Below are 27881 nucleotides of genomic sequence, written 5' to 3' on the forward strand. Positions count from 1 at the left end.
TCACTGAGGAGAGGGAGCGCGTGCAGGTGCCTTATGCCTTATGCCTCCTGTCGGTCAAGCCAGACTTGATGTAATTGGATGCTTCTGCAGAGGTCAGGTACCGATGTCCTTCCCGTAGGTGGATCTCTCCACTCGATGATTCCGGGGTTACGAAAGTAACCTATTGTTTTGTTATGGTTTTGAATGTCAAACGTTTAAATAAATATCACTGCACAACATTAACTTTATTCAACCACATATCTAAAGCCATTTTTTACATGTCTCATCTGAAGAAGAAGGAGGATCATAGGGTGACATATAAGAGTGGAGGAAGGTGCACACAGGTGGATTATGTTCTATGTAGGAGATGCAACCTGAAGGAGATTGTACAGTTTATTTCTATTGTGCTTTTCACAAAGTAAAGTCTCAAAAACAGCTTTAAAGAACTTAACGTTGTCTGAGCACAGTTTTATTCATTCACTTGATGCAACTTAGTAGAACAATTACAATTCTGAAATAATTGATAAAGCACAATTTTTCTTTTTTGACTTAACCATTATATTGAACCAAAACACATTTATATATAAATAATATATAAACATTATAGAAAGGTACACTTTTATAACTTGTCTTCACATTTTTTAGTGTGAACAAAAAAAAAATAAATACAAAAAAACTAATCTACATTTTGAGCCGTTACCATTTATTAGAGACTTTTTAACCTAAACATCGTAAAGAACAGAAAACTTGTAACAAGAGGCTTCATAAATTAACCCCCATTTTACAGTTTATCTAACAGCAAATCATCAGCTGAAGAAATGAACTACTCAATTCGAAACATGATGTTTATAACAGTTGTATATATTTCACCTGTGCAGCTACTTTGTGAAATACCACCAGATGGTGAATAGCCTGAGAAATACTGATCTTAGGGGTTTTCTTTCTTCCTGAAGCCTGGGGTGAAGAGAAATGCAGAAGTAGAAGGAATGATGTGTCACTGTTCCATTCTGACCTTGGTAGAAACCTTGCAGAAACCTTGACTTCCTGCTAGTCTGAAAACCTTTGCTTTGAAAACAGTTGACTACTTTTTCCAAAGTCTAGAAGCATTTTCTGACACAAAAGAGGAAAATAAAATCCTGAAGAATCTAAAGTAGTTTACACAAAACTTACCATAAAACATTCAATATACTGACAAGCGAAATGTGGTCAGTTTTATAAATGTAGACCATTTGATCATTATCTGAAACTAGCATTTTTTTCTGGAAAAATTAGAAAGATACAAACCAAACCATGTTTCTATCTATAAAGTTGTATCTATACCAAACTTTTTTAAGGAAAAACTGAAAAAACGGTGGTGGATCTCTCTGGACAAGGTGCTGTCTGTAATCAAACATGACATGATAAGAATCCAGTGGGTTTTTAAAAAAAAATTTCTGATGAAATAACAAATACAAACTCAAAATTTAACCCCCCTTGAAAATAATATCTTCTCAATCAACATTTTCAAATGAGCACAAGAATATTGTAATCACTAATAATGACTTACATATCCAGTCCTCCCTCGGGCATCTGTAAGTGAGGACAACAAGGTGAAATCCTAAACCTTACTTATGTTCGATACGTCGATGTGGAGAAGGGAAACACAATGATACTTTACATTGATGAGAATTCTTAAAGAATATTTTATTAAAAATATTTTAAAACAAAAATAAAAATTTGCCCAATTAAATTTGCAGCACCCAAATAGATCTAAATACTTGACAATCTATATTCTGTCATAATCACAAATTTAACCAAAGACAATTATCTTTTTTAATTGTCCTTTGTAACAAATCCCACCGGTTCCTCGCTGAAAGAAAGAGAAAATCGGCAAAAGTTACCAAGCAGAGCTTTCTTTATTTGCTTTCATTTTCACCCCGGCACTTTCCTTTCCAGTTCTCACGCCGGGGTTCACCCACAGTCTCCTGCCTTTCCACTTGACGTCCGCCGGCTGCCAACATTTGTTTTATCAATTATAAAAAGATACTAATATGAGAGTGGACATTTAAGGAAATGGAGCATATAAAGTTAATGGTTATGAGAAGTAAAACCCCTTAATGTCTGTGTAAGGCTACTGGGACTCAAATTTCTGGCCTGTGAGCTCATCCTCCTTCTTTTGGAATCATTTTGTATGAAAATAGTCACGAAGACAAAGACAGTGCATCTGTATCTAAGCTCACTAAAGATCAAGGTGTGGAAGGTCCTGATCATGTTTAAACTGTGATTAATAAATTATATGATAATCAGTTTAATACTGATTAACAAACTATTTATGTAAAAATAAAGGAATTGGTCCTGCAATGAAAATCCCTATTTACTACCCGCAACATTTACCATACTAAACAATGGGCTGAGCAATATGAATTGCTTGATATGCTAATTTGTTTCAAGTATATATATATATATATATATATATATATATATATATATATATATATATATATATATATATATATATATGTGTGTGTGTGTGTGTGTGTGTGTGTGTGTGTGTGGGCTTTTTCTAGCTAATGATGTTTGCTGTGTAGATGTCTGTAGGTTGTATTCAAGAAACTGGAACAAAAAAGCATAGACATGAAGTAGTCTGATGTAGAATACATTGAAATTGATCAAGCCATCTGATTTCTTATACATAACAAGATTTCTTATCTTTGATGGCCATATTGCTCTAACCAGATGCTGCTCCACATTCATAAAAACCAGTAGTATCCCAAGACAGGAATAACAACCACTAGCAAACACTGTGTAGTAAATTGAGCTCATAAATATCAGACCCTGTGAAAACAGAATTGTTTTCTCAACACCTTGATTGAGATGATGGCCTCGAGAACCAATAAGGAGATCAAAGACCTCAAACATGCCTACAAGGAAGGTAAGCTTTTTTTTAGGGTTATTTGATAAAGAAAATAATGATCTGCGTGTAGTTTAATGTTCTCCTCAGGTGGTGTTTAGGCACTTAAATAAATATTAGCTTTTAACCAGGCTAAAAATAATTTTAGGAATATGATGGTTATTCCTGATGGTTACACTAGTACACGATGTCTGCATGGCTAATTCATCGAAATTTTTTTCTATAGAATCCAAGAAGGATCTGAAGGCCGACATCAATTCTGACACAAACGGACACTTCAGGGACGGCCTTCTGGCTCCCTGCAAGGTGGCTAAATACAAAACACGATTTCTGATGTGAATGGGAACAGTGTGTGAGTGTGAAAATCTTTACATCGTTTTGCTCATGCAGACAAGCAGGACTGAAGACTGCAATGTGAATGCGGAGCTGGAAGACAAAGACCCCAGGGTAAGGAAATGTGTGTGCAGGCATATGGTCATTTGGTGTTGATGCTTATGTATGAAGTGCACATTACTTTAGGAGCTCTACGAGGGCGGAGAGAAGAGGAAAGGCACCGACTGCTTTGTGTTTATCAACATCCTGAACAGCAGGAGAGCTCCTCAAGAAGCTACATTTGGACAACTCTAGCTGGAAATAAAGCTGCTGAGATCTTTCAGTTCGGAGTCCTCCAGAACCAGAATGAAGCCTTTTGTGTTTTTACTCAGAAGCTTGTCTCATTTTATGGATCTCGTTTTCTGCCTTCCAGTGTTCGTGTGCAGCAAAGTAGATCTGGAGCGGAAGGAACCTTTCGGTTGCTGTTGAGAAGCTATTCTCACTCGTTCTATCATTCTTTAGTGGTCTGTGTAACACTGAGGGTTGGATTGCAGAAACGCACAACTCTAAAGAATTCAGTCGCGGCTGGTTTAACGAGTTGCAAGTTTGAAAGAAGCGTTCATTGGACATTGGACACTTTTTTGTGTTTGAAACTTCAATTGAGTTTCTGTTTCCATCTTACTTTTTTTTTTGTTCTTTGCCACTCCGTGATAATCCTGTTAGCTGAAATATGGAAAGAATGATGTGTTGCAATGTGCAATCAGTCATTAAAAAAAAGAAAACACTGTTGAGTGACCAGGTGAGGTTATCCACCAAATGAACACCAAGGAATTTGGCGCTCTTGACGATCTCCACAGCAGCTCCTGAGCAGTAAAGTGGTGTGGGTGTATGGTGTGGTGCTTTTAGCTTGGTAAACCTACTGTAAATATCAGAATGCAGATGGAAACTAAGCTCTAAACCGGCATGCTCATCGTTCCTGTGTGTCTGGAACAATAAGGCAACATTGTGTCTATGATTTATTGCAAGGTAGTGAGAAATACGCTTCAGAAATTGATGACTGACTAATCAAACATCATCTAGACATCCATCACAGTGGTGACAAAATTCATCACACCACGCTGTCACTGATCATTTTTCATAATGGCATACCCCTAAGTGTTATAGTCCTTATTTCTGAATAGCAACAATCAAGCTCTGAAAAGTTAGGCTTAGTGTAGACGTGGTGTTGCCTGCCGCACAGTGCCATGCTGCACCTTATGCTTACATCGAACACGTATTTGATCAATATTAATTGTTTCAATTAGCCTTTGGCAGGGGCATCAAATACCATCTTAAACAGTACTTCATCCTCGCAATGCATCTGCGTCTTTGCAATGAAACAGTGATGGTTACTGTCTAACTACAGTGGTGTGATGTAATGAATTACAAATACTCTACTGTAATTTAGTCCACGTGCCTGGACATGTGCTGGTTTAAGCAGGGGAACCTTCCGTGCCATGCATGATTTCAAACCATGATGTCTTAGTGTATTACCAACAGTAACCTTGGAAACGGTGGTCCCAGCTCTTTTCAGGTCATTGACCAGCTCCTCCTGTGTAGTTCTGGGCTGATGTTGATCTTTATAAGTTCTGTCAGCGTATGATCTCACGTCGTAACAGAAAAGTTCTACCCATAATTCGTGCCTTCATTAGGGCTGTACCTATCAAATATTTGAGTAATCGAGTATTCTACAGATTATTCCAAGGATTAATCAAGTAAGAAGTATTTTATTTTTATATATTATATATATATTTATATATATATATTTTTTAATTTATTAAAGAGCGATACTAAATTTACAAGAGTTCAAAAAAGTCCAAAATGTATAATGTAAATTTCTTACAGTTCAGGCAGCTTTCGCAGACATTAACAGAATTATTATTACATTTCAGTGTCTGAATTTTAAAGAATAAATTAATTGATGGTAATATTGTAATAATTAACATATTTGAAAAGGGGGTTTTCTCCCTTTTACAAGTCTTAATACAGCCGATTCCCATCAGTGCACAAAGAAAATAAAGAAATTGCGAAAGTATGGTGAAATGCTTTTATTAGATTTTAATGAAAGAATGCAACTATGTAGACTGTTCCAACATTTGATTAATAAACTGTATGTATATTATTATATGCACATGTTACAGCAGTGTGAGTTTGTACACTGACAGATGTGGATTTAATGTATTACTCAGGATTAGTAAGAATTACCCTCATCATATAGCTGCATTCATAATTAGATCAGAGGACCTTCAGAAACATAAGACGTGAGAGAGTCAAGCCTGTAGTGATGAAAAAATCCAAGCCATTTCGTTTGAGTTGATCAATAATCATTGGCTCAGTTGAGGAAAAAAAATTATAATGCAAATGAGGAGAAACTAACAATCAAATTATCTGTCAACTGGATCTCCAGGGTCGAGTCATTTAATTATTCAGTCACGTGGCACCTGCCAAAGAACTTTAATGTCTTTAATTTGGTTACATTTTTGCTGTAAGTAACGTGAATTTTGCATCATACAGATAAACCTTAAAGCGTTCTCTGAATCTCTATAACCTGATTTAATAGAATAAAAAATCAGTTCATAATGGAAATGATCATATCTATGAATTAGAGACCAGAATCATAAGGGGGAAAAAAAACCCACGTTTGCAAGAAAAGTTGGGGCTTATGAACCAATTTGTGTGTCCATTACAGTGTACATAAGGCCGTCATGTGACGTGACAAATGACCGAAAGACTTTGGAGAAAAGACTCAATTAAAAGCATGAAAACAACAGGAATGAACCACTCTCTGAGACAACTCTTTACTCCCACGTCACATACAAGCTTCATTCATTGATTGGTTCATAAATACTGAACTGCTGCAAGGCCTCATCTATATTGTTTTTTCGTCGCTTTCCTTTTGAACCCTGGACAATAAATAATCGCTTCCTAGTCATTTCACTGTGAATTCGCTCCGTCCTCCTTTATAGTGACCTCAATTCTCCAGTAAGGAATCTCCAGTGTCAGTACTTACATTCAGAAGGAAAGCTGTTCGAGTTCAGCCTTCAAAAGTCACGAGAACGTTTTCTCGGATAAAAAGCGTTAGAACTATTTATATGTACGGAAATCCTAAGAGGACAGGCATTATAATGTTGTATTCCTTGCGATCTCGACGTAAAAGTTGTTTCCTGGCGATTGTTTTTTTGAGGGGAATCTCTCTCGCGCTTGTGAATGTTTCCGGTGTGTATCACGGAGTACGTTTAGCTGTCGCAAATCAGTTACAGCATTAAATACAGTATGGACTTTGATGTCTAATTTGTTTTTGATCAAAGTTGAAGCGAATGTGATCATCCATGAAGCTGTGATCACGTCCCTCTAAAACACGCTCTAATCCCAAATACAGATTTTATAACGCATGGCCTCTTAGGACTTCTGTACAAACAGTATATAGATAACAGTTAACCAATTATAAATTGTTCTGAAGTCCATAAAATCATATTTGCCAAAGCTCCAGATTTCACATGGGAATGATGATCAGATGTCTACAGAGGTAATGAAAATGAAAAGAAATCATTAAATGAAATCATTAATATTACCCTCTTTTGGAGGGGGGAAGGGGAGGGGTTCGATGCTTTAGCTTTGCTAGAACAATTCAACACGTTCACATAATCGATCTACATTAACTTGTTACTCCACCAACGTGTTCACCAGTAAGAACATTTTTCACCTTTCAGCCTGATCTCTCTCTCATTCGACACTAATAATGATGTAACAACATTAAATCGAGCGAATAAACAGTTCACAAAGGCCTCGTGATCAGCCGTCGTTTTTATCCGTCAAAATTGTACTGTATAAATGTCCTAGTTCTTCTTCTTTTTTACTAGAAAAGGCCACAGATTCATAAATGAATTTAAGCTACAATTAAAATGTAAAAAAAAAAAAAAAAAAGCTTCTCATCCAAGTATTAATTCAAGACAATAATGTAGTGTAAATTTCTATAATAATTAAATTGAGAAAAATGACTAGAATGATTAAAAAATAACCTATAATAACTGCAGTATATTAGAAAACTTACTTCTATAAGAATTCAAATAGAAAACTACTATACCCCAGCTGCACAAATGCCCCTCTAACAAGACACTGTAGTGATGTTACAAAAAAAAAGAAAAGAAAAAAGGAATTAAGGCTACTGAGTAACATGACCTACAGTTTAATGCTGCAAGTTATTGGGCTGATGCTTCTTTACAAACTCCTTCATATAGGCAGCGAGCACTTGAGTCTCTTCCACAGTCACTGCATTGTACAGAGAAGCTCGTATTCCACCAACAGACCTGTCAAAATACAAAAAGAATTAAAGTCGCACCAGAGACCAGGGACTCGTAGTGCATGTTATATTTGTGCCTGATGTACGATACCTGTGTCCTTTTAATTGAATCATTCTGAGTTTGGAAGCACCTTCCAGAAACAGTTTTTCCAGATCTTGATCTCCATCTATGTTTCCGATGCGGAATGGAATGTTCATGCGACTCTGACACGTGACATCGATGGGGCATCTTGAAAAAATTAAATAAAAAATACATTAAAAAGAAAAAAAAAAAAAAACCAGCAAATTTGATAATTGTCGCCAGTCAGTGAGCCATTTGGTAAATTCCTTTGGTAAAAAAAAAAACTTTATTTATTAAGTTTTACAGTTATATTTATTACTACCACATGCAAAATTTTTTATTATAAATAAAAAATGTATTTATAGAATTATTAGTGACAGTATGATTATTATTATAATTTTGATTCATTTGTAATTATAATTATAATTTTTTTATTATTAATACTTATTATTATTATTATTATTTCAAATGTGATTAAAAAAAAAGTTGTACATTTTAAAGTTTTTGTTTTTCACCATTTCACTGATGCAATTTCAAAATTTCTAATCTACAGTTTTTAAATTATTATAATTTTTTTTTTACTAACGAGTAAAATCCGTTGGAGCTGCTGATGATGTCGTATATCAGAGAGGATTTCTGTTTGCTCAGTTTCTCCATGACGTCTGCGCCGCCGTTATTCTTGATCCACTCCAGAACCAGTTTCAGAATGTAGATGCTAGAAAAAGAAAAAAAAAAAAATATATATATATATATATATATATATATATATATATATTTTTTTTTAACAAATACATACAATGATGCCCACAACCACATTTTTTAGTCTAATCCTGTTCATGATTCTGTATGATGCAACATTAATGAGAGCAAAAAAAAAAAAGAAAAGAAAAATGCTCAAGTGTTACCTGTAGCAAGGTGGGGTGTTGTGGAGGGAATTATTTTCAGCTTGCACTTTGTAATCGAACACAGTAGGACATTCCTTCAAAGCTTTACCCAGCAGATCCTCCCGTACGATCACAATAGTGACTCCTGCACAGCCAACATTCTTCTGTGCTCCCGCAAATATGAGCCCGAACTTAAAACAAGGAGAAGAAATACCAACATAAGCCAATGAAAAAGAAAAAACTAAATAGAATTGCCACTACGAGAGCAACACACTTAAATAGAACAGAAGATAAAATCATTTGTAAGACATGGTTCCTCTGATGATACGCAGTTGTGTTTCAGAGTTGAGGAATGTCTAAAGGACATTAGAGAGTGGATGATTATTAACTCCCTTTTGCAAAAGCAGGGTCCCCTAACTTTGGCATACGTCCGGCCCTGACATTTGTAACGGCCCTCTGAACAATACCAGAGAAATAATTGTAAAAAATTATTTAAAATATATGTTGTAATATCATATTTGTGTTTTATAATAACTTAGATTTCCCTTAGTTATTAACAGAGGTCAAGGCATCAATAGTTCATGGCTGGAACTATCGGTTATCTACAAAAATCTATACAGATAGTTTTTTCCTGCTTTCGGTCCACTTTCATTACGAGAGCGGCCTCTAGAGGCGAATCCTGACGCCACGTGCTGTTTGTTGTTACACGCGAGAGTACAATGCAGAACAAAATAATAAACTAAACTAGTATTATACACAATAATACTCTGGCCCACACTATTTTCTGTTACAGACCGATCCTTAATTAAGATAAAAGATCATAAGGTTTAGTGCTAAATTCTGATAAGAGACCACATGTGTGCAGCAGTAAAAGACCTTGACGAAAAAGATTACTGACTCCTTCGAACACCTCCGTCTATTCTTCAAAGCTAATGTAGATAATATTACACAGACAGGCTTCTATCATTTCAGAAATATTGCTAAAATAATAAATATGATGCTACACGAATTTTTGATGCTGGGTTTAGGGATTTAAAATAAAAATCCCTAAACATTTACGAGATTACTGTGAAGAAACTTCTTCTTCTTCTTCTTCTTTCGGCTGCTCCCATTATGGGTCGCCACAGCGGATCATCCGTCTCCATACCACCCTGTCCTCTACATCTGCCTCTTTCACACCAATTCCTGCATGTCTTCCCTCACCACATCCATGATCCTCCTCCTTGGCCTTCCTCTTTTCCTCCTACCTTGTGGCTCCATCTTCAGCATTCTTCTACCAATATAATTCATGTCCCTTCTCTGCACATGTCCAAACCATCTCAATCTCGCCTCCCTCACCTTGTCACCAAAACATCCTACATGTGCTGTCCCTCTAATAAACTCATTTCTAATCCTGTCCATCCTCGTCACTCCCAACGAAAACCTTAACATCTTCAGCTCTGCTACCTCCAGCTCTGCCTCCTGTCTTTTACTCAATGCCAATGTCTCTAATCCATACAACATCACAGGTCTCACCACAGTCCTATAAACTTTCCCTTTCATTCTTGCAGATACCCTACTATCACAAATCACTCCTGCCACTCTTCTCCACCACTCCACCCTGCCTGCACTCTTTTCTTTACTTCTCTAACACACTCTCCATTACTTTGCACTGTTGACCCCAGGTAACTGAACTCCTCCACCTTCTCCACCTCTTCTCCCTGCAACCGCATCACTCCACTGCCCTCCTCTCATTCACACATGTACTCTGTCTTACTCCTACTGACTTTCATTCCCCTTCTCTCCAGCGCATATCTCCACCTCTCCAGGCTCTTCTCAACCTGCTCTCTACTCTCACCACAAATCACAATATCATCTGCAAACATCATAGTCCAAGGAGACTCCTGTCTGACCTCGTCCGTCAACCTGTCCATTACCACTGCAAACAGGAAAGGGCTCAGGGCCGATCCTTGATGCAGTCCAACCTTCACTCTGAACCAGTCTGTCGTACCTACTGCACACTTCACTGCCGTCACACTGTCCTCATACATGTCCTGCACCACCCTTACATACTTCTCTGACACACCTGACTTCCTTATACAATACCACAACTCCTCTCTTGGCACTCTGTCGTACGCTTTCTCTAAATCCACAAATACACAATGCAGTTCCTTCTGTCCTTCTCTATACTTCTCCATCAACATCCTCAAAGCAAATAAGGCATCTGTGGTGCTCTTCCTCGGCATGAAACCATACTGTTGCTCACAGATGGTCACCTCTTCTCTCAGCCTGGCTTCCACTACTCTTTCCCATAACTATTACTGTGAAGAAACAACCATTTAAAATGAATTTGGTCCAAATGAAGACAATGGCCTACAATAGCTTACAGCTACAGTTCTCATACACAGGTTTGCACTCAAGCGTCCATCAGTGAACAGATCATAACCTCAACAATGTTGGAACTATAATGACATTCATTGTCACTATAAAACTGAATTAAACTGAAAAAACGATTTCTCACCTTTGATACATCAACTGGTCGTGATAGGATATTTGAGGACATATCACTGACAAGAATCACATCCTTGGTGTCAGGGATGAAGTTAAACTCAATGCCATGGACTGTTTCGTTGCAGCAGTAGTAGACGTAAGATGCCGAAGGGTTCAGTGACCAACTGCTGCTGTCCGGGATTCCTAACATGAGGGGAAACATGATTCATTTACAGGTGATGGAAAACTGCGTAATCTTAACCCCTATATACTGTATGATATGATATGATACTGTACATGTATTTCAAATATTAAATAGTATTTTGTCATTTGTATTTGATGCGGTTGATGAAAACGGCTTCATATTTTGTATAAAAAGACTTGGATTTCTTTGTACAGTACAGACCAAAAGTTTGGACACACCTTCTCATTCAAAGAGTTTTCTTTATTTTCATGACTATGAAAATTGTAGAGTCACACTGAAGGCATCAAGGGCTATTTAACCAAGAAGGAGAGTGATGGGGTGCTGCGCCAGATGACCTGGCCTCCACAGTCACCGGACCTGAACCCAATCGAGATGGTTTAGGGGTGAGCTGGACGCAGAGTGAAGGCAAAAGGGCCAACAAGTGCCAAGCATCTCTCGGGGAACTCCTTCAAGACTGTTGGAAGACCATTTCAGGTGACTACCTCTTGAAGCTCATCAAGAGAATGCCAAGAGTGTGCAAAGCAGTAATCAAAGCAAAAGGTGGCTACTTTGAAGAACCTAGAATATGACATTTTTTAGTTGTTTCACACTTTTTTGTTATGTATATAATTCCATATATAATTCCACATGTGTTCATTCATAGTTTTGATGCCTTCAGTGTGAATCTACAATTTTCATAGTCATGAAAATAAAGAAAACTCTTTGAATGAGAAGGTGTGTCCAAACTTTTGGTCTGTACTGTAGTTTTGAAACACTATAAAATACTTAGAAGTTCTACATGATGAGAACATAAAAATGTAGCCTCGGATTGGTGCCTACTCAGTATTTCACCCAGACCAAAACATAAAATTGATCCATAGTGAAGAAGGTGGTGAAGGAAAGAAACTTGCAGTCTGCCAGCTTTTAAATAGGTGTCCGATGATTAATAAATAAATATTTGATTGCTGAATATTGTACTCTAATTAAAGAAGCTATTTAGTAGGATCATAAATTTGCATCCCATTGCATGAACGACTGTCTGACACTTAATATATTAATATATTTATGATCAAATGATTAATCAGTTAGAAAGTAGTTGCTATGAATGCAGGTCATCAGGCCATCAGTCGTCCTCTTATGAATGACTTGTTTGTCATTGAGTTGGTGTTGCTGATGTAAAGTAACCCTGCACATAGCCATGCTCTGCTTTCTCAACAGCTTACCAGTGTATCGGTCCGCTTTGGGATTGACCACATTCACTTTGCCGTACTTCTCGGCCTCTTTCGCTGCTTTTGCAGACCAGGTTCCAGTTACAATATAATCAGCGCATCTGCCCTCCTTCAGATCGATTAGATTCAGAGGAACAGCACTGAACTGGCCTGTGCCTCCGCCTTGTAGAAACAAAATCTTGTAGTTTTCAGGTACATTCCTGCATGCAGTGTAGGAAAAAGACCGATATTTACTGTGAAAAACGTAATGTAAAAAATGTCACACACGTCTGTTCATAATAATGAGAAAGAAATGAAAGATAATGACACAAAGGCATTGTTTATAGACAAGAGATCATCAGCCAGGATGCATGAAGATGAATCAGAAATCAAAGTTTCACTCCAAAAGTTCATATTTTTTCCTATAAACATTACATTATAGCTACAATTGATGTCCAATCACCCATTTATTTTAAATGGGTCTCCTTCCATAAATCCAATAGGGGATCCTAGTCTCATGTTAATCTTGAACACCTATAGAGTAGTATTGAACTTTTTTTTTAGTAGTAATGTAGTAGTAGTATTGTACTTTTTTTTTTTTTTTAACTTTGGCCATATTTATCATGAGAATCCAACACTTCAACAGTGTATTTATTAAAATTGTATAAACTAGCATGAGACCCTCCACCTAAAACAAGTGTATCCTTATGAAAAGTTTTATTATGTCACCGATATCGACTTTTCTTTGTAAAATACTTTGGATTATGAGTTACTATAGAAACGAGACACTACCGTCAGGCGCAGAACACCCTCTGCACTGGTGCTGTAGTACAACATGGAGATTTACTGCAGATCTGGTACATTTCACATGTAAAAAGACCCTTCGTATAGTTTAATGACTCACAGAAGTTCACGAAGTAGAGTTTCAGCTGAGTTGATTATCTTGGAAAAGTCAGACGTCCTGTGGCTCATTTCTAGGCAGAACAGGGATACAAATGTCAGCACAGACACATAGAAATGAAGCAATTTCATGCTACACAAACAGCACTACATACCCAGGACACTAATCCCGATACCGTCATAATCCAGCAGTTCTCTCTGGGCTTGGTTTAAAACCTGAAAGAAAGCCAAAGTCATTCTTTATAAAATTAGTCCAATCAGTTCTTAAAGGAATTTAGTTCATTTAGTTCTTATCCAGTGGTGTAAAGTATTTGAGTAAATGTACTTCTCTACGATACTTGAGACATTTTTTGGCTGCTTTCTTGTTTTTTTTGGGTTAAAATGAATGATTTAATAGATGCACTTTTTACTTTGAATACTCAAATACAGTGCCCTCCACAATTATTGGCACCCCTGTTTAAGATGTGGTCGTGGACTCCTAAAAATTCTCCTTTTTTTTTAAAACAACATAGAACCCAAATGCAAAAAAAGAGAAAAATCCAACCTTTTATTTAAGTACATTACTTTGGTGGTAAAAAAAATCACACATTTAGAAAGAAAAAAAAAACTTGAAATCATGTGTGCCACAATTATTGGCACCCCTGATGTTAATACTTTGTACAACCTCCTTTTGCCAACAAGACAGCACTTAATCTCCTCCTATAACATTTCACAAGATTGGAGAACACAGAGAGAGGGATTTTTGACCATTCTTCTTTGCACAATCTTTCTAGATCATCCAGTGTCCTGGGTCCTCTCTTATGCACTCTTCTCTTTAGCTCGCCCCACAGGTTTTTGATTGGGTTGAGGTCTGGGGACTGAGATGGCCATGGGAGGACCTTGAGTTTGTGACTGCTGAACCACTTTTGTGTAGATTTTGCCACATGTTTTGGATCATTATCCTGCTGAAAGACCCAATGACGACCCATCTTCAGCTTTCTGGCAGAGGCCATCAGGTTTTTATTTAAAATATCCTGGTACTTCAAAGCGTTCATAATGCCATGCACCCTAACAAGGTTCCCAGGGCCTTTGGAAGAGAAACAGGCCCACAGCATCACAGATCCTCCACCATACTTCACGGTGGGCATGAGGTGCTTTTCGGCATACTCATCTTTTGTTTTACGCCAGACCCACTTAGAGTGTTTGTTGCCAAAAAGCTCAATCTTAGTCTCATCTGACCAAAGCACACGATCCCAGTTGAAGTCCCAGTACCGCTTAGCAAACTCCAGACGTTAACGTTTGTGAGTTTAGTAAGAAAAGGCTTTTTCCTTGCATGCCTCCCAAACAGCTTGTTGGCATGTAGAGAGCGTCTGATGGTTGTTTTGGAGACTCTGTGACCCCAAGATGCCACTCTTTGATGCAATTCTGTGACGGTGAGCTTGGGAAATTTTTTTACTTCTCTTACCATCCTCCTCACTGTGCGTTGTGGCAAGATAAACTTGGGACCTCTTCCAGCCTTGTTTGTCACTGTTCCAGTTGTTTTAAACTTCTTAATGATTCCTCTGACTGTAGATACCGGCAAGTTAAGGCGAGTGGCTATTTTCTTGTAGCCATTGCCTGACTTATGAAGGTCGACACACATCTGCCTTACTTGAATGGTGTGTTCTCTTGTCTTTGCCATGTTGACAAATGGGTAAGAGAATTAGGCCTCTGTGTCACGTCATATTTATACCCCAGGGAAACAGGAAATCATGAATTACTAATTAAAAGTCCCTAGATACCCTGACCAACCTTAGCAACTACAGAAAAATATATTAAAAAAAAAAAAAAACAATTAAATTTTTCAGAGGAATTGTTAGGGGTGCCAATAATTGTGGGACACATGATTTCAAGTTTTTTTTTCTTCTTCTAAATGTATGATTTTTTTTTTTACCACCAAAGTAATGTACTTAAATAAAAGGTTGGATTTTTCTCTTTTTTTGCATTTGGGTTCTATGTTGTTTTAAAAAAAAGGAGAATTTTTAGGAGTCCACGACCACATCTTAAACAGGGGTGCCAATAATTGTGGAGGGCACTGTACTGTTCAAATCAGATACTCGAAGACTTTTACTTAAGTAATATTGGAATTGGAGACATTTAACTTGTAATGAAGTGGGTTTTGCAGCATGGTATCTATACTTTTATTCAAGTAGGATTTTCAGGTACAGGTACACCTACATGAGATATAACCTTCATTTTCACCTGCAGTTTATTAACGGCGTTCGTAAAACTGAAGTCACAGTTTTTGTCTCCGAATCTAAATGCTGTATACAGTATACACTCCATATTCTATTACTGTAAATTCGATTGCATTTTATTTCACTGAAATAATATTCTATCGTTTTTTTTCCCCATTTGATTATTGATTTGTTTATGTATTTATTTTTTATGCACCATAAGCTTTAACAAAACCAATCGTTAAACATTTGATTCTTAGTATTTCCAAAAAGTTTTCAATACAAAAAACTGAATATCCATACGTATTGTCTCTGAGAGGTATATTTTGATGTCTTATAAAAGTTTTATATGTTTTATAAAGAAGGACCTGAAACCAAGGGACTGAGCATGTCAGCAGACTGAAAGAGGCCCAGATTTGGGAAAGAAGCCCCAATGAGAGGAATAATAACGAGGCTCTTTACAACCATCTCCAGCCTCTTTGCGTTCACAAACGATTCACTATTGAAACAAAGTCCCTTAGGTGGAATCTCACGAGTCATTCTTTTAAATTAGTTCTTGCTTTTCAATTTAAAAACAAAATAACTGAATATCCGTCCATATTGTAACTTACATGCGAATTCAACATTCAAATGTTTCAGTCACTAAGTTCAATGATTTGCCTTAAACACGGATACAAACTTTCCATAAAATAAAATAGAAGGGCAACAATGCTTTTACACCACAGACGGATGGCACTGGTGAGCAAATTCAAATAAATCATAAATGAATGTCATCTACGCTCTGAGAAAGGTCTGCTTTGACCTTAAATCAGGGTCTGGATTCATAACTTTTTTTTTTTTACACACTTTTCTGTCAAACATACCAACATAGTCATCTGATGTTTATCGCAGTAGTTACGTGGGTTTTTTTTTTTTTATTGTTTAAGCCATAAATCATCATCCCACACTCTAAACACACACAGAAAACAGTTGCGAAAATATAGCGAGATGACTTTTGTGTAAATTCGCTAAAATATCACGTTTATAGTGAGCACTGTAGTGCAGTACCATACTGTAGTGTAGCCTATGCATAGTTTCTCCACTTGTTTATTGGTTGAAGTGTCCTATGGCGTCAAAAAAGTTACAGATATACGTCATCGCATTCTTTATTTCCATTGCCTAAATCTGGTCATATGTCTTCAATTCCACCTCTCAGAAGACAAAAACAACCAATAAATTAGCGGAAACCTACGTTTCTCTGTAACGCTACTCATTTCTTATGATGAGCTGAAATCTGGACCATTTGCAAAACAAAATAGATCTGTGGCAAATTGAAAATCCAAAAGTGGGGCCGCGAGATTCGAACCGGAATGAATCGAGGGATGACTGTACTACAAATTTTCACTACATTTTAATGCAAATAATCACACTCAAATACATATTGTGATGTTTAAGGACCTTAGAAAAAACCTTCCCCAACAAGTCTAGTCCTTTTAGTTACTAATGTTATAAAACGGACAGTTCAATTCTCCACAGAATTCTGCTGAAATGCTTTGCGATGCCTCTTGTAAAACTCGCCAAAGCCATTCTTTACTAGTTGGAGATTTCTTTCTGACCTTGTGATCCAGTTCATCCCAGAGCAGGTCAACAGGATTTAGGTGCGGTGACTGGGCAGGCCATTCCAGGATAGATCACTGCAGACGACTGTTTACGCTCTAAATAACACTTGGACGTACACTTCAACTCATCGGTTTGCTGTATGGTGACCTCGGTTCGAATGAGATGGAACTGCATGGTGTTGAAGTATGGAATGGGAGCCATGTTGGTTCAGGATTCCTTTCACATGGAATAAGTCTTCAACCATCCCTGCTCCCTGCTCCAAGGCACCTCTGATATCAGCCCTCAAGGTTCTTATATACACACTGTATTCGTGACTTGTATTATCAGTACCTGACTAAAGGTAAACACTGATTAGCACTGTGACTACAACAAATACACAAGGTGTCTTTTGGAGAAGTTTGAATGTTAAGCTGAATGAAATTACTGGACCAAATTGTAATTATCACATACGATATTTAATCATTCATCAGTAATAAAGACATTTAAGAAACAACCTGTTAGAGGGGAATTGTGTCCAAGACAAATTTAGGTTTTGTTGTCAAATTCTATTCAAGTGTTAATTCATCATTTTCAGCTGTGAAAGAAGTCTTGGAAAAGGCCATTACTTCACAGAAGCTACTTTTTTGTAGCACACTAAAATTAATAAACGATTGCAGAACAGCCAGAAGCACAAAGTGCCACAGAGTGAAGTCCAGATTGACAGGCAGGACTATTACAAATGAGCGGAGTGTGTTATAAAAAAGCTGCTGAGGGAGCAAATGCATCACCTAGTTAAAGTTTGTGTGGAGTTAAGTGAGAACGGAGTAGCAACATGTAAAGGGCATGTTGCTACTTAGATTTCTCCCTTAGATTTCTAAGGGTTTATGGGCATAGAGTTTCATGCTATTGATCACTGAGAACAGATGCTTCTTCTTTCCACTCTCATCTCTTACTTGTTCCAAATCATGTTAAATCTAATTGTTTGTAGGAATATTAATTAACTATCCAATCATTTCACTGCTCTGATCTGATGAGTTTCAAGTGTCAAAAGGTCCAGCACATGAATTGAACGAATTCAATTTTTTTCAGATCTCTCCGACTAAGAACAGGGTATTAAGCAATCTATTTCAAAATAAACATTTCTTCAGAATTAGATATAAGCAGTTGCTGTTTTTAGCATGGCTGTAGGCTTTTTAATTGGCAGGATACATTTTCCAGCAAAAAGTAAAATTATCCTACTGTATTGTTAAAAGTTCACATTGTGGGAGTTGAAGCTTCAAAATACACACACCCACAAAAAAAACAAAAACAGAACACTTTCTAGCTCGATGCTCTGGTTGGTTTAAGACGACCAAGACTACACACTGATCAGCCATAACACTACAACCACTGACAGGTGACATGAGTAATATAGTTTGTCTAATTGAATGGCAAACCTGCCAAAGGGATGAATATATTAGACAGCAAGTGAACAGTCAGTTAAGTAAATGTGTAGGAAGCATGAAAAATGTGCACAAGGGATCTAACATTTTACACAGGGTTCATTGTGATGGCTCTCGGTAGTTACAGAGCAGACGGAATGCCCATGCTGACCACTGTACACCAATGAAAGGCCCTACAATGGGCAAGGAAGTGACTGCACGATAGAATAATAGAAAAAGGATGGCGTTTTCAGTCATGTGGTCAAGAGGTGGCCAAGCTTTATTATGAGAAGAAAGCAAGCTGATAAAGGCACTGTGAGATTCTGTCAAGATCCAGGAGTCCTTTATGCATGTGATGTTGCTTTAACGCATACCACGTAGGCCATGTCCACACACAAACTTTTCGTTTGAAAACGCAGATTTGGCCTTCTGTCCACACTGAGGCGAAGTTTTTAGTCAATGAAAATAGAGCATTTTTGAAAACACTCTTCAAAGTGGAAAGATTTGAAAACGCAGTTTACATGTCGAAAAACGGTGGCTTTCGAAAACAACGGCGAATTTTTTTCATTGCCGTGGAGTTTCAAAGAGCCGGAAAGCAAATAAACTACAGGCAGAAATGACACAGGTCGAAGCATCTTACGTTTTGTCGATGCCCAGTAAAGGGCCGTGAGTGTTTTCAGACGTTTCAGTGTCGATCATTGACTTTTGGGAAACAATTGAAAACGAACGTGTGGACACAAAGTGTTTTTGGACAAAAACGCCCCTCTAGTGAGGAATAAAGACATGAAAGATGGGGCGCAACGAATGGCAGAATTAATGTGTCATTAATGCAAGTAAATTTAAACAATGTCAGTTAGTGTACCTAACACACGGTAAAAGCATGGAGATGTTTAGGAGAGATGGCAGTGGAGTTTTTAACCAGATTGTTTAACAAGATTCTGGAAGGTGAGAGGATGCCTGAGGAATGGAGAAGGAGTGTGCTGGTACCGATCTTTAAGAATAAGGGAGATGTGCAGACCTGCAGTAACTACAGGGGAATTAAGTTGATCAGTCACACCATGAAGTTATTGGAAAGAGTAGTGGAAGCCAGGCTGAGAGAAGAGGTGACCATTTGAGAGCAACAGTATGGTTTCATGTGGAGGAAGAGCAGCACAGATGCCTTGTTTGCTTTGAGAATGTTGATGGAGAAGTATAGAGAAGGACAGAAGGAGTTGCATTGCGTATTTGTGGATTTAGAGAAAGCGTACGACAGAGTGCCAAGAAAGGAGTTGTGGTATTGTATAAGGAAGTCAGGTGTGTCAGAGAAGTATGTGAGGGTGGTGCAGGACATGAATGTAGGAACGACAGACTGGTTCAAGGTGAAGGTTGGAGTGCATCAACGATCAGCCCTGAGCCCTTTCCTGTTTGCAGTGGTGATGGACAGGTTGACGGACGAGGTCAGACAGACAGAGTCTCCCTGGACTATGATGTTTGCGGATGAGAGTAGTGAGCAGGTTGAGAAGAGCCTGGAGAGGTGGAGGTACATGCTGGAGAGAAGGGAATGAAAGTCAGTAGGAGTAAGACAAAGTACATGTGTTTGAATGAGAGGAAGGGCAGTGGAGTGGTGTAGTTGCAGGGAGAAGAGGTGGAGAAGGTGGAGGAGTTCAGGGACCTGGGGTCAATAGTGCAAAGTAATGAAGAGTGTGTTAGGGAAGTGAAGAAAAGAGTGCAGGCAGGGTGGAGTGGGTGGAGAAGAGTGATAGCAGGAGTGATTCGTGATAGAAGGGTATCTGCAAGAATGAAAGGGAAAGTTTATAGGACTGTGGTGAGACCTGAGATGTTGTATGGATTAGAGACAGTGGCATTGAGTAAAAGACAGGAGGTGGAGCTGGAGGCAGCAGAGCTGAAGATGTTAAGGTTTTCGTTGGGAGTGATGAGGATGGACTATTATTAATGAGTTTATTAGAGGGACAGCCCATGTAGGACGTTTTGGTGACAAGGTGAGGGAAGCGAGATTGAGATGGTTTGGACATGTGCAGAGGAGGGACATGAGTTATATCAGTAGAAGAATGCTGAGGATGGAGCCACCAGGAAGGAGGAAAAGAGGAAGGCCAAGGAGGAGATTCATGACATGACGTGTTTACAATTTTTTCGGATAACGGAGGACAGGAAAGGCTTGAAAATCTACCCTTCTCTAGTGGTGAAGTGGTGAATGTCAGAAAAAAGAGAACCACTGAGAACCACTGGTGCAGACGTAGCTATAGATTAACAGTGTTTTAGGCCAAGTTACACCCCTTTATGGTAACCAAATTCCAGCATGGTTTTGCTCCCTGACACACTTTACTGCTTGTACAGGAACGGTTCGAGCAACATGATGGAGTGTGCTGACTTGGCCTCCCAATTTCGTAGATCTCAATCAGATCATGCATCTGTGGGAAACAGGACATCATGCATTTGTTTTACTGATGCGCTATTTGTATTACTGAAGTCTCAAATCAAGCACCAAAATCTGCACACATCCGGCGATTAAAACCGTCCGTGTGAAACCGTCCGTGTGGAAACATAGCAAAACTTCTGTATGGTGTCCTGATGATTTACATAATTTAAAACACCATAATTAAAACATTTACAAGAGTATTTTGTCTTCATGCTTTATGTTGAGTTTGTTTTTCACTAATAATAAACATACATTTACATAAAGCATCCATGTGTAAATGCGCATGTTGATTAGAGAATTTAAAAAAATGTGATTCATTTGCGATTAAATATTTTATTCGACCGACAGCCCTACTTATAATAATCAACCCACCATAATGATGGTGTTGATTGTAGGATACATTAAGCTACACACCATATTGATGGGGTTGACACTGCGATTCTTCAAAAGTGGTCATGATCAGTACAAGGATCTCAGGGATCGGCTTATTGTTACAATCAATCAAGGAACTGACTATTTAAACTATTGTTTAACTATTTTGCAAATAACTAGCATGTACTAGCAAGGTCATATGGCTAATACAGTACCATGCCTACATATAAATAGGTGTAATTATGCTGTTCGACTTACTGTTACTGTAAACTTGGTACACACACAGAAGTAAAATGATGTGCCAGGGCTTGATTGTATAAATATAACTAGTCTGAAAGTGCTAATCTGGTAAAGTTGGTGCTTCATAGGCATACACAGTCATGAGACCATCTACTTACCTGTATCTTTCAAAGATCTTTGGTAAATGGCAACAGAATTTAATGTAGTGTGATCAGAATAAATAAATGCTGGATATAAAAGGTCTTTTAAGGTTTCAGATTTTTCTGTTGCCAAATCTGTAAATAACCTGAATTAGCTGTTAGTTGTCACTAAGCTAATTGTAACATGAATACAAATGAAAGAAAATGTACTATACAATTTTAACATGTTCTAACACATTGTTTCACTTTCTTTTCTAAGTACATGGTTGTAAACACATTCCATGTGTAAATAAGGTTGGAACAGTGAAACAAAGCAGGCTAAGATGCAGAGAATTATGTTTTGCCTTAATGTTCCAAAGTTAGAAAGGTTATTTAAGGTTGTAGTCACAGGGTCACTCAATGTGTGAAAATGTCATCTCACGCTAAATCACTTATTCACAATTGGAGCATGATGATTCCTGGCATTGTTATCTTGGAACTGAAGCAACCTCAGATCATAACACTTCCCCCACCATCTTTTATGGTGAGCACTAGGAACTATGGGGACTTCACTTCTTCCACCTCTTTTCTCCCACACTGATTTGTCCATCACTCTGGAACAAGGTAAATCTGGACTTGTCAGATCACATGGCCTTTTTTCATTGACATAGAGTTCAAACTTAAACTTAAAAGCAAGGTGGGACAGTTAAAAAAGACCAATCAAAGTCGTTGCAACAATGTATGTAGGAGAGGTTCCAAGACCACCCATTCTAGTTACCACGTAATTATTAGGTTCTCAATGATTAGGCAACGTAATTTTTCCTATTTTATACTGTACTGCTGTATTCCACTGCTCATTCTTGAGATGTTTCTACAACTTGATTGGAGTCGATTATGAAAAACACATACACCTGTCTATATACGATCCTACAGATAACAGTGCATGTCAGAGCACACACCATGCCATGAAGTCCAAGGAATTGTCTGTAAACCTTCGAGACAGGATTGTATTGAGGGACAGATCTGGGTAAGGGTACAAAAACATTTCTGTAGCATTGAAGGTCCCAATGAGCACAGTGGCCTCCATTATCTGTAAATGAAAGAAGTTAGGAACCACCAGGACTCTTCCTAGAGCAAGCCCACCAAACTGAGCAATCAAGGGAGAAGGGGCTTAGTCAGGGAGGTGACCAAGAACCAGAAGGAAGCCACTCCTCAGTAAAAGGCACATGACCCACCTGAAGGTAGCCAAAAGGCACCTAAAGGACTCTCAGACCATGAGAAACAAATGGTTGTACTCTTTGGCTCATGTCTGGTGTAAATGTTTTTCACACAGATATGTGGAATAAGTGTGCAAAAAGAGTCTAGAAACAGCCTAACTGTGATATTCGACATAAATAGTCATTTATAGTGGGATTCTCGGCTCCTGCACTTCATTGTGCCTTGCCGGGAATTACAGCCAAACTCGCCAATGAAAAAAATCTGAATTATAACAAAATGACATTTATAACACAAATCAAAGAGAAAAAGAATTGCTATATTACAATTATAGTCTTACATTTCATTGCACTTATTTCTTATCGGAATATAACAATATAACCTGTGTCTCTTGACTGCACATTTCACTCTTCTTGGGTTAGAAATTTGGGTTTATGTATTATGGGCCATTTCCAAGCAACCCTGCTCTGGCACCTATTCAGAACATTTATGCAAAAAACTATACAGACTAGACCAACAGCAAAACTACAGTAGATTATATTTAGACATGGTATTGTCTTAGCCACAATAGCATGCTGGTAAATAAAAAAAGCAATAAGAGGAAAAGGTAACTAATTAGAAAAATGTGGGAAAAAAAATTCAGTAGTTTTGGAGATCCTGGCACTGCTCATGGCCACTTTATTCCAGTGGATCAAACCCAGATTGTTGCCCAGTGGAAAGTGACAGTGTTCCAGCTTGCCAACTGATCAATTATCTCTTCGCTGAAAATGAGACAGAGGACACAGAGCAGCATCGTGATAGAGATGAACCATGTGTCATCAGGAAGTGAGACGAAGCCCATACTTATCCTGGACTATAATAAAAACAAAGGAGGAGTGGACAACCTGGATAAGCTGACTGTCACCTACACTTGCCGGGGAATGACCAGGAGATGGCCAGTGGTTGTGTTTTATAACATCCTAGATGTGTCTGCATACAATGCATTTGTGTTGTGGCACCACATCCAGCTAGGATGGACCTCAACCAAAAAAAAACAAGCGAAGAATGTTTCTTGAGGAGCTAGAAAGTTCCTTAGTCAAGACACCCATTGAGCGGAGCTGAGACGCAGCCATGGTTAGACAGCTGCAGAGTTCACCTAGCACTCTATCCATGCCATCAGCAACTCAAGGAGCATCAGCACCAGCATCCTTCTCAGCCAGCCCTGCCTCAACATCAACCAGCACAGCAACAGCCACAACCCCACTGAAGCCACCTGATTCTAAAAGAAAGAGGTGTCAGGTCTGCCCTTGCAATAAGGACAGAAAGACAAACATATTGTGCTTCTACTGAAAAAAATATCTCTGCAAGGTTTTGCCACACATGCATCTAAACACACACATACACATGTATGTTTTTGCAAACAAAGACTTTTTTTGGAGGCTAGTACTTGATTTGCTTGATTGGTTGTTTTGTTTGGATGCAAATCTATATATTTTTTATTATTACTAGTTTAATTTAGTATTTCTATTAAAGCTCTATTTAAAAAAAAAAAAAAAAAAAAAAAGTTTGGAGTAAAAATATATGGGTCAAAATTGACCTGAACACCATAGATGTTACTATAGTTAATAATATTAAAATAATTTTTATTTTTTTTTATTTAGAGGTGTGTTCTAATACCACTCAGTAACAGTCAGGCAACATAACAATCTTTAATTTATTTATATAATTCTCTTGAGGTTCTATTTACACATTTTTTAAATTGAAAACGAGAGGTATGCTATCAAATGAAAGGCCCAGGGGGCCACACCAAAAATATTAAAAGCAATCTTTTCCTGGGTAAGGAAACCTAACAAGGTAACCAAGAGGTAGGAAACAGATTGGATGATAAATAATAGTTTAGAGGGTATTTTATGACTGTTTTAAGACACGGGTCAAAACCGACCCGTTAACATAAGAGATAGTAACAGAAAGCTAACATAAGATGAAGGTTAAATACTTCCATTTTTCATTTCATGTTTGTAGACTGCATGGCCACGTGCTTGAATTTATACACCTATGGCAATTATTGAAGCACTTGAAACTTTAAATATTTCTCCCACACAAGGGTTTTTTCACTTGCGAAAAATCCCATCTGTGCAGTTTTGGTCAACGTCAGTCACGAAGAGGATGACGAGAAAGTATTCAGTTCAGTTGCTGTGGTTTGGGTAAAACATATTGAGTAAAATAATTGGTTCTGACTGGCTGGTGGCTCTTCTACCAAACAGCTCCTCAAATCATCTGAGAGAAAAATGGCAGAAGTAAAATCTATTCTGAAATGTCTCAGCTGACAAAAAAAGGTCTGGTTTTGTTTGTCAGGAGTAAATTTACCTCAGAAGTTGTTCAATATGGCAATAAACAGATACTAATGAAAACAGGTTGATAAGAAGTGGTGGACAAAGAACACAAACCATGTACTTAAGTTAGAGTAGAGATCCTGGTCAAATATTACTTCAGTAAAAGTGTCCATTTAAACTTTCACTTGAGTATAAAAGTATTTGCCTTCAAATGGGCTTCAGTATCCAAAGTACTATGATTTATTACAGCTATAATTTTTCTATTATTATTTATGTCACAAGACCCTTCGTGAAAAGACTCCAATGTTACTCTGAGCACAACAATCTATTAATAGAATCATGTTAATGAGTCAAACACTAATTTAAATTCATTCAAATGATTATGCGCCCAAAACCTTCTTTTTTAACAACTTAAAAACCCCCACAAAAAAACATGCACATTTTTTCCACGGTTGTTGTTTCTTCACCCGTATGTTGGTGCCAAGTAGATACCACCAAGTGCCGAACAAAACAAGTTCGAAACAGAGCGTGTGCAGATACAGAATTGCGAAAAAGCTACTTTTATTAACTCCTTTAATCTCCACCATAGTTGATGAGAAGATGGAGCACCTACACTTATAGCAGTGGTGCTGTTCCCCGGGTGGTGCAACCACACCTGTTAAAGTGCAGCCATTTCAGGTGGAGCAAACCTGGGGGTTTAACCGTATCTGGGTGGAGCACCAACACCTGCTGAAGTGCCACAGATCAGGTGGAGCATCTAAACCTATCAAAGATTCCTCACACCCAGGTCTAACAGCTACAATGCAGGAGATCATGTGGCTGTTCTGGGTGGACCCCCTACACCTGTCAAACAGCCTCACGCATCAAGAGATTGGATGATTCTGGTTTATGCTGCAGTGTTGAAAAGAATGAATATTAATCTGATCACAAACCAGATCACTGCTGCAGATCTGAACACCTCCTGATTCACAAAGGGGATAAACAGGATTTTTGTGTGTGTCTCAACACAAGAACAGAAAACCCCATGTGGATGATGCAATCTCAGCATGCATCACTAAACTGTAGATTTTTCTCATGCAGGCTCCTGTTGATTTCCATCTGCATGCTGTGCTTCAGATTTCAGAATCCGACATGCACCAAACGTGTCTTTCGTTTCTAAACCCCCTTGTGAAAGTTGCAGTTTCAGCAATCAGCTCAGACAAGGAGAACTTAGGAAGAACTGATGATCAGAAAAATAAACAGCACCTGGAAATAAAAAAAAATACACTTACAGGTTGTGGAAGCTTTGCAGGTCCTGACCCGAAGTTAAAAACCTTCTTCGTTTCCATTATGCAGTATTTCTGTAGGTGTGGAAGAACCTGAAGATCTGAGATGAGATGTTCCCGCGATGCTCGGTCTCTCTCACTTCTCCTGCTTCCGGCTGTGCAAAAATGCTTGATAACATCCTGAGCAGTCTTTTTTTCCCTGTTTTCTGATTGGTCGCTGGAAAGCCGCAGCCTATTTTTTAACTTTCGATTGGACGCCTGGTCTGATCTAGGAACCTGATTGGCTTGTCTTTTCACGCCACTAAAACGTGATCGCATTGAGGGTTAGTCTCGCGTGAAAATGTGCCAGATCAACAAACACCATCTGGACTGGGTTTTTTCTCAAACACGTGGATCATTTCGGAGTCGATGCGGAAAGTATTGGGATGGTGACCTACATATTATTTCATACATAAAAGTCTTTCAGGAGCATCTTCTCCCAAGAAGATGATCTGTGAATATTTTTAGCATCACAGTGCACCATGTCTCACTGAGAATAAAGTGAGAAATGTACATTGACAACATTTTGGCTAAGCAACCAACAACCGAGCAGTTACAGGTTAAGGGCCTTGCTCAGGGGCCCAGCTTGCTGGTGCTGGGATTTGAACTTGTGACCTTCTGATCTAGAATCCAATGCCTCAACCAATGAGCTACAACCTACAGAAATCGAATGTTGCACTGAAAATTGACCAGGAAACGCCATAAATCTTGTTGAGAACTTCTGATCATCCTCAAACAGTGAGTGGGCGAGCAGAAGACCACAAATCTGCAAAGTGATCAACTCTCAGCACCAATAAGGTGCTTTTTGATTTGCCCAAAAGCTGATCTCCAGCCAAGTGCAGCAGTTATGAAAAAGGTCAAAACTCATTTTATTCTTCTGAAAATAAATAGGCGACTACCAGGAAGCGTAATATGAATAATAATTTGAGTAAATCATAATAAATCAAAAATCATTTATCAGGTCAAGACACTAGAAAGTGTTTCAACATGAAGTCGAAATCCAGAGACTCTCGATCAGGTGGTCACAAGAAATTTGAATCCTCAAGTCACTCAGTCTGAAGTCACTGAGTTAATCCATGTGAAGTACTGCTGCTATAACGAGCAGTAAATATTAAATCTCTCCTTAGACATGACCTGATAAATGAATAACATCTAAAAGATCAGAGACCAATTCAGTTCAGTTGCACTTTCACCAATAATTCTGAGTGAACAGAATGGTATGGGGGGGGTCGGCGGATTCCACTGATCCAAAGGTCGAGATTTTTGCCAACACACACTACCTGAACTATCAGGAAGACACAGCTCTACCTCTGCCATGTTAATCTGTATTCTATGTGACTCTCCTAGTGCTGTGATACGTCATATTCACGTAGCAGCAGTGGTGCTGAGAGAAATTGATCTCACTTCTAAATAATAAAAGTATAGAACATCTACTAATAATTATATATGTATATACGCACACAAACCCGATTCCACAAGTTGG

The 27881-nt window shown here is 38.2% G+C and overlaps 2 protein-coding genes across 2 annotated transcripts; one reads left to right on the top strand and one right to left on the bottom strand.

Annotated features, from left to right (window-relative positions):
• Positions 1-2837: 2837 nt before the first annotated feature.
• LOC124380779 (annexin A1-like) lies at positions 2838-5014 on the top strand. The gene is made up of 3 exons (XM_046842034.1): positions 2838-3175; positions 3260-3316; positions 3389-5014. The coding sequence occupies exons 1-3, from the start codon at positions 3038-3040 to the stop codon at positions 3494-3496; spliced, it is 303 nt and encodes a 100-aa protein (XP_046697990.1). The 5' UTR covers positions 2838-3037; the 3' UTR covers positions 3497-5014.
• A 2376-nt stretch (positions 5015-7390) lies between these two features.
• psat1 (phosphoserine aminotransferase 1) lies at positions 7391-26525 on the bottom strand. The gene is made up of 9 exons (XM_046842033.1): positions 26366-26525; positions 13382-13442; positions 13231-13300; positions 12342-12547; positions 10966-11138; positions 8487-8656; positions 8168-8296; positions 7612-7749; positions 7391-7527 (listed from the first exon to the last, which is right to left on the bottom strand). The coding sequence occupies exons 1-9, from the start codon at positions 26420-26422 to the stop codon at positions 7407-7409; spliced, it is 1125 nt and encodes a 374-aa protein (XP_046697989.1). The 5' UTR covers positions 26423-26525; the 3' UTR covers positions 7391-7406.
• Between the last annotated feature and the right edge of the window lie 1356 nt (positions 26526-27881).

Source organism: Silurus meridionalis, chromosome 27 (genome assembly GCF_014805685.1).
Source record: "Silurus meridionalis isolate SWU-2019-XX chromosome 27, ASM1480568v1, whole genome shotgun sequence".
NCBI classification, from domain to species: domain Eukaryota; kingdom Metazoa; phylum Chordata; class Actinopteri; order Siluriformes; family Siluridae; genus Silurus; species Silurus meridionalis.

What these genes read in the sequence shown, in the direction of transcription:
- LOC124380779 (XM_046842034.1), top strand. Translation starts at nt 3,038, where the DNA reads ATGGTTACACTAGTACACGATGTCTGCATGGCTAATTCATCGAAATTT. An exon ending in GCCTTCTGGCTCCCTGCAAG is followed by an intron (nt 3,176 to 3,259) that starts GTGGCTAAATAC and finishes TTGCTCATGCAG; the next exon opens with ACAAGCAGGACTGAAGACTG. An exon ending in TGGAAGACAAAGACCCCAGG is followed by an intron (nt 3,317 to 3,388) that starts GTAAGGAAATGT and finishes ACATTACTTTAG; the next exon opens with GAGCTCTACGAGGGCGGAGA.
- psat1 (XM_046842033.1), bottom strand. Translation starts at nt 26,422, where the DNA reads ATGGAAACGAAGAAGGTTTTTAACTTCGGGTCAGGACCTGCAAAGCTT. An exon ending in TATCGGGATTAGTGTCCTGG is followed by an intron (nt 13,301 to 13,381) that starts GTATGTAGTGCT and finishes TGTTCTGCCTAG; the next exon opens with AAATGAGCCACAGGACGTCT. An exon ending in CAAAGCGGACCGATACACTG is followed by an intron (nt 11,139 to 12,341) that starts GTAAGCTGTTGA and finishes CCCTCATGTTAG; the next exon opens with GAATCCCGGACAGCAGCAGT.